At 47.9% G+C, this 10,337-nt stretch overlaps 1 protein-coding gene across 2 annotated transcripts; it reads right to left on the bottom strand.

Annotated features, from left to right (window-relative positions):
- Positions 1-521: 521 nt before the first annotated feature.
- On the bottom strand, positions 522-10,328 carry LOC148659758 (uncharacterized). 2 transcript variants are annotated; one of them, XR_015939312.1, is made up of 6 exons: positions 10,198-10,328; positions 7,543-7,870; positions 7,107-7,182; positions 4,803-5,096; positions 1,694-2,732; positions 522-1,278 (listed from the first exon to the last, which is right to left on the bottom strand). XR_015939312.1 is itself a non-coding variant. In XM_088633895.1 (5 exons), the coding sequence occupies exons 2-5, from the start codon at positions 7,864-7,866 to the stop codon at positions 1,945-1,947; spliced, it is 1,482 nt and encodes a 493-aa protein (XP_088490021.1). In that variant the 5' UTR covers positions 7,867-7,870; positions 10,198-10,328; the 3' UTR covers positions 522-1,944. The 2 variants fall into 2 exon arrangements, 1 of the variants encoding a protein (XP_088490021.1); XM_088633895.1 differs by having other exon boundaries at positions 522-2,732.
- Positions 10,329-10,337: the final 9 nt, after the last annotated feature.

The following is a 10,337-nucleotide window of genomic DNA, read 5'->3' as shown; positions in this document are numbered from 1 at the left end:
GGCGCCCGCCTGAGCCCCCATTCCGTTACAATACTCCCGCGCCGCCGCGTCAGAGGACGAGTATACCGCCGGATGAGCTTCAGCGAAAAACAAGGCCAATTTGTTTCCCCACAGAACCCCCCCCCCCCTTCGCCTCCCCTTTTGCCCCGGAGGCGGACTAGGCTCTGGAATTCCAAACTCTCTGACTGTGGACCAAGGCATATTTTCTGCAGGGGGAGGGGAGTGGGGCAAGTGTTTGATTACAGGCTTTGATTAAGACAAGACTGTATCTTGATAAATAAAATTCACACCCAGGCTGTAACTCTAAAAAAAAAAAAAAAGTATTGCTATACTTACGATGTATGAAAAAAAATATACTGAAATATGGCCAGCCTCCCCTTTTCTACCCTCTTCTTCCAATTCAAAGTATAATATTCAAATATTATATATAAATTATAAAAAAAACCTGTACTATATAATTATATGTCATTCAAAAAAAGCATACAAATAAAAATAAATGAAAAATGAAAAAATGTCGGGAAGATTTTTACAAAATCTGGGATCTGCCTATTATGTTTTTTTTTTATTGTATTATTTCACTTCGTTGGAAACATTCTGGGCTAAGACAGCAAAAAAAAATTAATACCATTAATTACGCAGTAGTAGTAGTAATAATAACAATAATTATCATAATCATAATAATTCAAAGACATAAAATAAACATAAAATAAGACATAAAATCAGGCCTCTGATTTAGCTCAGCTTGCTGAATTACAACTGCAGCCAATCCATGACGAGGGACAGCGCACTTAAATAAAACGTTATAAAACAGGGAATGGAGAAAACATGTCTATCTTTCTGCTCCTAGGACAGCGGTGATCTTTTCTTTTTCAGCCTGATCGGTTTCCTGACAATGAGCATTACGTCTTAGAAGTGATAAAATTAAGCTTGGTTTAATCCGAGAAGGCACGTCACTGCTTTCGCGCCTTTCTAACACCTTCGACACCGTTTCTATTAACATTCCGACAGACTTTATGACACTCTGTGACTGGAGATATGAAAACAACAATGTTTTATTCTACCAAAGCGGGATGAAACAATGCGTGCCGTATATACTGTACGTCCTGTGTGTCCATGTCATTCGTGTGCTACACGGTGTATTTACTGCGCCAGCGGTACCAAAATAATACAAAGGCGTCGACGGAGAGATTAAACGTCTGTTTCGGTTTTCAAAACGGTCATCTCATCACGCCCTCCAGGCTCACAGCTGGCTGTGTCTTCAGTGCCGTAACTACATTCCTGTGTGCTCAGAAGGAGGGTGAGAGACAGAAATCGTGTTAATTCGTTTTCTGGGATTGTAAGGCACAGAAGGGAAAATCGAGACGGGTTGCAATCCATCAATTATAACCAACGCACCACAGCTATATCATCGTAAACAGGAAGTATTGCACTTCATTTTAAAATCGATCTAAGGTGCTGTTCAGCCGTGTTATACTGTTGTCAGAGCGACACATCAGCTTGGGAATTTACCTCTCACTCCCGCGCCCGGTTTTCAGAAATAAAATCGTCTTTTAAAAAAACAATTTCCCCCAGCGGAAGAAGAGGAGCTACAGCAGGAACTAGGAAGAGAGGGCGGAGCGGGTCCAGTGTCCCCCCCCCCCCCCCGTGGGTCGATCTAAAACGCTCGGTACCGGGAGCTGCGGGACTGACTCACTGTTGTCTGTTTCTCCTGGGCTACGGGCTTGCTGCAGCCCAAATCAGCCTGTGTTCCTCACCCTGGGAGGTGCTCCCTTTCCGAACCTCCCAGTTATCCAAGGTCCAGATGTCAGCAGCGGTTACTGCTGCCACAGTCTCTCTCCCTACCCCCTACTCCGTGTTTCCTGCTTCAGACGTCTGGATTATCGCGAGTACAGCTATGGCTAACATCCTGTGTGCCGGCCTGCCTGAGCCAGAGTTCTCGGCAGGCTAGCGAGGCGAGTGCTTGTCGGATGGGCTTGCGGGACTACGGGCCGGAGGAACCGGACCGACATCGGTCACGTAGACTGGGCTTGTCGGACCCGAGACGGGCTGATCCGAGAGGTGGAGGCTCAGCTGGGCCCCCGAAAGCACGTCTTGCAGGGAGAAAGGGGGAGCCGGCAGCAGGGATGCCTGGAGGCTCTGAAAGTACCGCAGGTAGAAGGCTTCTATCTGGGCCTGGTACCACCTCCACTGCGCGGGGTCAAAGGGCACAGGCGTGTCGTACGCAAAGGGAAAGGACCACAGCAAGGGTGGCTGGCCAGCGCCCATGGATAACTCCCGGGCAGGCGGGACATGAGAGATTCCGATAGCCGGCGATCCGGAAGACGCCCGTCCGTGTGGCCCGGTGGTTGGAGACTGACTCCTGAGAATGGCTTTCCCATCTTTCTCTTCGTCCCAGAACTCAACCGCGGCGTTTGCACCCTCCCAGCTCGCCGGATACCCAGCACCTTCCCACCCGGATCCGAAGGTAAAGGAGGGCATCGATTCCCGATCGGATCCCACTCGGGATTTTTTGTGCCCCTTCGAGCGTCTTTTTGGTCTCCTGGAAGGCTGCGCCGGCTGGGATGGTTGGGAGGGCGGGAGGGGGGGGCTTGGGGCTGGTGGACTGGGAAGGGGGCCGGCCGGCCGTCGGCCGACCTTTCCGAGCTCCTCTGTTCCCTTTAATTCCGGAAAGCCGGAAGGCGGAAGACCGGGCTCTAGTGGGGGGGATGCCGAGGCAACCGTGGCTGGAATCCCTGAGGGGGAAAACGAGAAACAGTTTAAGACTGAGCAGTTCTTCCAGAAGCGACCAGGTCCTCACCTCCAACAGCAATAGAAAATGTGACCAGGCACAGAAGAAACCTCCACCTGTAACTTTGCCCTTCTTAAACGACATTTAAACCTCTTCCCAACATAAAGAAGAAAATTGCGTTTAAGAGTAGTATCATACAGACGTCAGCAGGCAAGAGGGCTGGATCGCCGTTTCTTACCTGTGCCGACTCACACTTGCTACGATTAAAAGAGCCGTGACTAGATCTATCCCTGACAAGCCGGCGGCAGTAGATCAAACAGCGTTGCTTGTGGCAGCACATCGAGCAAGAGAAGGACCTTGCCTCCGATACAGGGTCCCGGCGCAACTGATTCTGCGGCGCACACAAAGCACAAGCCTGCAGGCGTGCCGAGGATCGTCTCTTACTGATCGATTGATTTCCAGATCATTGCACTGAGTGAGCGCAGGCTGCAGCCCAGGCACAGAAGCAGCACCTCTGTGATCAAAGGAATTAGTGCCCCCCCAATTAAGACACACTAGACAGACTAATAAAGCAGGTTTTAATAGGGTTAACCAAGCAGTATGAACGGTACATTCAGAACTGCAGATCCAGTGAGTGACAGAAGATTGCACAGGCAGAGGAAAGAGATTGTAAAAATATAGCCACTCAGATATTTGACACTTCATTCATATATACAAACATCCTCCATAGGCAGCATACTGTATTTACAGACAATACAATCATGGGAAAAGTGCATTATGTGGCAGCGCGATTTTATCTGAGGTAAAACACCAGCTTATATACGATTGAGCATTTCGGATTCATTCCTTTTGCTTCTGTGGCTATGGCTGGGTCTGAAGCAAGCTTGAGGGAGTCCAGGGAAGGTTTCCCAGCTGCTACCCTGGAGTCTTCAAGATCTAGCAAGGCAAGAGCCTGCGATCATTTCAGTTTTGAAACAAATTAGGTGGAACAAACAGCGTCCTCTTCTTTTGTAGCCTTTCTTAAGTTCTTAGGTCACTCTAACACACAGAGTGTTACCCTCACAACCTTTGTTTAATGAATTCCACTTACTCCCTTCCAGATGCAGATACAGATTTTCCCAGTTAAAAACAGGTGGATTCAGGTTCTCAGCATAGGATTCTTTTTGCTGTATGTGCATGTGCGTTGTTTGTGTCTGGGTTTTCTTAACATCGCCTGCTGCTGTAAAACACATCGCACCTTGGGGGGTTCAGAAAGACTCTCTTTCTGTAGTCGCTGTCGTAGTTAAGGGAGTGTTGTATTAATACTCAAGGTAATTTTGTAACTTGGTGTTTGGCTCCCTCTAGAGGGCAGCATCAGGTCTGCTTTACCAAAAGGTCACCAGCTTATGGTAATAATGATGTTAATAATAATACTTACATACACTTCACTCAAAGTGCTTTACAGGTAATGGGGACTCCCCTCCACCAATGTTCAGCACCCACCTGGATGATGCCATGGCAGTCAGTGCACCAGAACGCTCCCCACACACCAGCTCTCAGTGGGGAGGAGAGCAGAGTAATGAAGCCAATTCATAGATGGGGATTATTAGGAGGCCATGATTGGTAAGGTCCAATGGGAAATTTTGCCCAGATGCCAGGGTAACACCCCTACTCTTTTCAAGAGACGCCCTGGGATTTTTAATGACCACAAAGAGTCAGGACCTCAGTTTTACGTCTCATCCGAAGGACGGCGCCTGTTTTACAGTCTAGTGTCCCCGTCACTATACTGGGGCATTAGGACCCACACAGACCACGGGGTGAGCGCCCCCTGCTGGCCCCACTAACACCTCTTCCAGCAGCAACCTCAGCTTTCCCAGGAGGTTTGCCATCCAGGTATTGACCAGGCTCATACCTGCAGAGCTTCAGTGGGGCTGCCAGTGCTGAGCTGCAGGGTGATATGGCTGCTGGCTCTCTATGGCTGTGGTAGAGAGAAATCCAGAGATCCAGAGCAGAATTGACATAGGAGCAGTTTAGGATATCGTTCCCTCCCAGGTGTGACAAGATAGCAGCCTCTTTCATTACTGGGAAACCCTACCAGAGCCTTGAGGCGGTGAGGAGGGCTGAAGATGAGCTGGGAGAACACAGGTCTGCACCCCGATTCCCTGCAACCGGACAACATCTGTCAAGGACTCCAGGAGCTGCCTGACGGAAGAGTGGCCCACCAGCAGGTCAGGATGGTGCAGGAGAGAGAGGCAAGATTTCCGAACCTGGGCCAAAGGCAAGCCTCCGGGGTGTGCCCGCAGCAACTCCCCGAGGGACGCCTTGAGCAAGGACATGGGATCTCCCGAGGAAGTCCCGGGAGAAATCGAGGGAGATACCGTGCTGGAAGCTGTGGAAAACCAGAAACAGGTGAATGGACTACATATACAAATGACTGAAAGATATAGGAGGTGTTGTGGTTAGCATTACTGTTTCATGGGACTGGGGCCCTGGGTTCAATTCCTGACCTGGGTTGTTGTCTGTGTGGGGGCTCGCCAGCTCTCCCCCCATCTTCACGGTGCTCATTCTTCCCGATTCTCCACAAACTCCAAAAAACCTACAAGTGGGTTTAATTGATTCTAGGAAAACTGGCCCTGGTGTGAGGGTATCTCTGTGTGTCCCGTCTAGGGTAAACCCTGCCTTGTGTCTGTTGTGTGCGGGGATAGACTCTGGTTCACCCACAGGTCTGAATTGAAAGAATAATAATAATAATAACTCCTTACACTTATATAGCACTTTTCTGGACACTCCACTCAAAGCGCTTTACAGGTAATGGGGATCCCCTCCACCCCCACCAATGTGCAGCCCCACCTGGATGATGCGACGGCAGCCATAGTGCCCCAGAACGCTCACCACACATCAGCTCTCAGTGGGGAGGAGAGCAGAGTAATGAAGCCAATTCATAGATGGGGATAATTAGGAGGCCATGATTGGTAAGGGCCAATGGGAAATTTGGCCAGGACGCCCCTAATCTTTTCAAGAAACGCCCAGGGATTTTTAATGACCACAGAAAGTCAGGACCTCGGTTTTACGTCTCATCTGAAGGATGGCGCCTTTTTACAGTAAGTGTCCCCATCACTATACTGGGGCATTAGGACCCACATAGACTGCAGGGTGAGCGCCCCCTGCTGGCCCCACTAACACCCCTTCCAGCAACAACCTTAGTTTGTCCCAGGAGGTTTCCCATCCAGGTACTGACCAGGATCACACCTGCTTATCTTCAGTGGGGCTGCCAGTGTTTGAGCTGCAGGGTGAAATGGCTGCTGGCCATAGTGGTTAGAACATGGGTGGACAGAAATATACTGTAGCAGACCTAATCAGTTATGATACCAGTGCTCTTTTCTTAAGCAGCACTGGGTTTCTAAATGAAGCGAGCGGAAGGTTCTGGCTGGCAGCTGGTAGAAACATTGTTCATTACAACTTCTTTTCCGCAGGTTGAATTATAAAGAGGGACAGGAAACTCCCCCCCTTCACCATTTTCACATCAAACATGAGCAGATGAACACACTCACACCTGGGTAAAAGAACGTTTGGTCAAACAGATTTTCGCTAATCTGGACACGGAGGACCTGTACCTTGTAATTCGTTATAAGAATGAAATTTGGCTCATCTGGACTCGAAAGTCAAAAAGTGACCGATTTTGGCTGAGAACATTTGAATTCACAGCCACCGAACAGCTGCTTGTTTCTGCGCTGGGAAAGGGGCATTATGGTGAAGGACGCTGTGAGGCAGCAGTGCTTTGTTTACGATCACAGCGAAAGCTTGTGCTCTCATTTTCAAAGAGGTTTTTTGTGTGTTTGTTTTGTAGTTGCTGTTCATAATGGGCCCTAAGGAAGAGAGAAAGATTCCTTAGCATAATTGTCGACAACAGTATGCACATCGGGCTAGCCGATCGCTTGGATAGAGATCTATTGCGAAAGAATGAAAAATGTAAATATGATATCATTAGTTATTTTACAGCTATAGTTGGCTTATTTGAGCAGAACTGCGCTGTTCACTAAGCTTGCTCTAATCGTCTGTATGGTATTATAGGTTTAGAGTGGTTTTTGAGTGAACTCGTCTTTGGGGTTGAATTTTCCTCAGAAGAAATCATGGAATTTTTACTTTCGATTTACCGTCTCCCGCCTTCCAAACGGGTTTTCAGGAACGAATTAGGTGCAGATACGGGGGTATTAGTATACAAGATCTTTTTTTCTATTTTTTTATACAGCGCTGTACGATCCCAGGATCTCTCCACACATGAGGAGACCAGTGTGACTCTGTTTCATTCCCTTATTCAGCGTCCATTTTTGGGGATAAATCCAGGCCGTGCCTGTATGCAATGCAGCGCACATGTGCAAGACAGATCAAAGGCTCTCACCTGCCGCAGAGGGTGTGGATCTCCCACCGTTCAGGGCATCTCTGTAAGATTTGGTTCTGGGTTTCTCTTGAGACCTCTGAGGAGGAAACAGAGGTGACCGGTCAGTTTCCTGTAGTTCCAGAGTTTCTTACGCCTTCAAATCAATCACTTGTGTCATTCCACCCTCACTGGCCGGCACTGGTCCTCCCTGAAGCAGTGCTGACCAGCCCCAGCCAGGCCCTCCGAGGCAGAGCAGGAGAGGAAATCATAATCATTGTCCTCCACTGTCTTGTTTTCAGCCTAAGTAGCTGAAACTCAAGTTTTAAGTGGAGTGTCCAGAAAAGCGCTATATAAGTGTAAGGAGTTATTATTATTATCGTCCTCTAATGAAAACTACTCAGCACCCGGGTGAGATCGAGAGCCGTCAGGAATGACTCTGCCCTCTGGCCGGTCTCACCTGTCCCTCCTCGCGCACCCCCGGCGCGGGCAGGCGAGCCGCGGGTGGCCCCCGCCCCCCCTGGCCATCACCCGGCGGGTCCTCGTCCCCGGGGCACTGCGGGGAGGGCGACCTGAGCCTCACACACGTGGTGCCCGAGTCCTGCACCATCTCCACGCGGTCCGTCAGGAAGGTGAAGAGGCCCGTCAGTTTCTTGAAGCCGTGCTCGGAGAGGACCAGGTTCCGCCCGAAATAGTTGTTGTAGGCGCCCGTGAAGTCACAGATCCTCAAGCCCCGAGGGTGCTGGGACAGCAGCTGAAGAACCTCCCCCCGAATTTCCGACATTTCTCTACAAAACACAGTCGAATCACCGTCTGGCTGATCTTGGAACAATGTCCTCATTTAGGACTTGCGAGGAGGTTTATATGTTTTTTTCTTAATGAAGTCATCATTTAAACATGTTAAACATGGCTGCAAAGGAACAAGTACTGCACTGTGTTTTTACCCTGATCTCCCTGGTCTTTCCTGCGCTGTTCTGTGTTTTTACCCTGATCTCACTGAGCTTTACTGCACTGTACTGTGTTTTTACCCTGATCTCACTGGGCTTTACTGCACTGTACTGTGTTTTTATCCTGATCTCACTGGGCTTCACTGTGCTGGACTGTATTTTTACCCTGATCTCACTGAGCTTTACTGCACTGTACTGTGTTTTTACCCTGATCTCCCTGGGCTTCACTGTACTGTACTGTGTTTTTACCCTGATCTCCCTGGTCCTTCCAGTGCTGTTCTGTGTTTTTACCCTGATCTCACTGAGCTTTACTCCACTGTACTGTGTTTCTACCCTGATCTCACTGAGCTTTACTGCACTGTACTGTGTTTTTACCCTGATCTCACTGGGCTTAACTGCACTGCACTGTGTTTTTACCCTGATCTCACTGGGCTTTACTGCACTGTACTGTGTTTTTACCCTGATCTCACTGGGCTTAACTGCACTGCACTGTGTTTTACCCTGATCTCACTGGGCTTTACTCCACTGTACTGTTTTTACCCTGATCTCACTGGGCTTTACTCCACTGAACTGTTTTTACCCTGATCTTACTGGGCTTTACTGCAAAGTAGATTCAGTAGGTAGCTGCGTCAGCACGCGTAGGCTGCATAGGAGCGTAAAGGAACATAGGAAAGTAAAGGTTTATTCCGCGCTGAAAAGATGAAAAGAAACAGAACCGGAAGAAGGCTCCACAGCCGAAACACTGCGTTTCCTTTCTTCTCTTTTCCGTTTGGAATAAACTTTTACTTGGTTATTTAAACATGACACCTTGTTTCAAAACACAAAAACGCCCAGCTTTTCTCTTTTTATAAGTCACTTCACGGCGCGTCATTGCGGGAAACTCAGATGATTTCATGAACCGCTTAACTGTCACACTTCTTACCAGGCTGCGAGGTGTTAAATAGGTTTCTGTACCTTTAATGACGTGAATGTAGTGAGTAATGAGCTGTTAAAGACCTCACGTGAAATCCTAAATATGTCAAAGCATCGAACTAATTAGGTTTTCAACTGACTGCTAAGTTTGTCAGAAGAAACAGCAGATACTAGAGTTTCCAGAAATGTAGACTCGAGTCCTCCGAGTGAAGACTTCTCTCCTCAATAGGACGGACGGCCGGCCGTGATTGACGTTTCATGGTGTTTCCGGAAGAGGGCGCCATTCCGCCGTCTTTAGTTTTGGCGCTGAACTCCGGCTTTCGGAGTGATGAAACAGACAAGTGTTTTCTCCGCCTCATGAAGCAGTGTTAATAAAAAAATAATTATAATAAAAAAAAATGAAGCAGTGTTAACCGGGGGAGAAGCCGCTTTCCAACGAAGGTTTAACGGAGCAAGGAAGTGCCTTTCAACGACGTTTTAACGGAGCAAAGAAGCGCCTTTCAGCCTGCTGATGATTAGAGGTATACAAAAACCTGCTGAATTCTGAATTCCCCGGTTCGAACGGTACCGGGTTGGGATGCCGTAGACCAGAGCACTTTCTGGGTTTAAGCGGCGGTTGCTTTCGTGAAGGTCATCAACTTGTATATGTGGAATTAACGTGGCATTAGCAGCAGCAGCTGCAGCGGTAGCAATAACGATCACCTCCATTTCTACCTCTGCCGCGATCACGTTAGCTTCTGCCTCGGAGAGCGAACGCGTCGGAAGGACCGGAGCTGTAAGGGTCGTGTTCAAGACTACTCGACAGTACTCGTTAACACGCGGGAAGCACAGAAAAGTGATAATATCGCGTAACGCAGTTTTCACCGTCGTATTATTACAGTAAAGACATTGACGGATTTTTTTTTCCGCCGAAGAAATAAGAAGATCTGTTGTGTTGTGTAAAAGGTTTTCAATATCCTAGAAAAAAAAAAACTTCCAACAGCTGGGATCAACCTCTAACGAAAAGAATCGACCTACTTTTCTTTGGGACAGTTTATTTTTACGTGTTTTGTGGCAGTAAACTTCGCATCAATAAAAGAATAATCATAATGACAGTGTATGGTCATAAACATCAATTATTAGCACTGAACTTTTTTATTGATAAACGCCTTCTTATTGTTGAATGACTTATTCAACAATTCTTCTTCTTCTTCTTATTATTATTATTATTAATTTGTATTATTATAATTATCATCATCATCATCCAATTTGCTTACCTCTGCCTGAAGTCGACCTCGGTCGCGAAATCAAACACCTACACAGTATTTCCAACTCTGCGGATCAGCTGTTGGACTTTCAGTTTCTATTCTCAAGAAACCTCCGTGTCGCGTCCGGAGTGTCAGCCAATCAGCGTCAG

This window comes from Lepisosteus platostomus, chromosome 6 (genome assembly GCF_059453375.1).
Source record: "Lepisosteus platostomus isolate fLepPlt1 chromosome 6, fLepPlt1.hap1, whole genome shotgun sequence".
NCBI classification, from domain to species: Eukaryota; Metazoa; Chordata; class Actinopteri; order Semionotiformes; family Lepisosteidae; genus Lepisosteus; species Lepisosteus platostomus.
The sequence above is the reverse complement of the archived record's forward strand: the minus strand, read 5'-3'. Positions and strand labels throughout refer to the sequence as shown.

Coding starts and splice junctions, on each gene's coding strand:
- LOC148659758 (XM_088633895.1), bottom strand. CDS start 7,866: ATGTCGGAAATTCGGGGGGAGGTTCTTCAGCTGCTGTCCCAGCACCCT. Junction 5,097..7,106: donor ATCCACACCCTCTGCGGCAG/GTGAGAGCCTTT, acceptor GGTTTTCCACAG/CTTCCAGCACGGTATCTCCC. Junction 2,733..4,802: donor CTCACCGCCTCAAGGCTCTG/GTAGGGTTTCCC, acceptor TTTCCCCCTCAG/GGATTCCAGCCACGGTTGCC.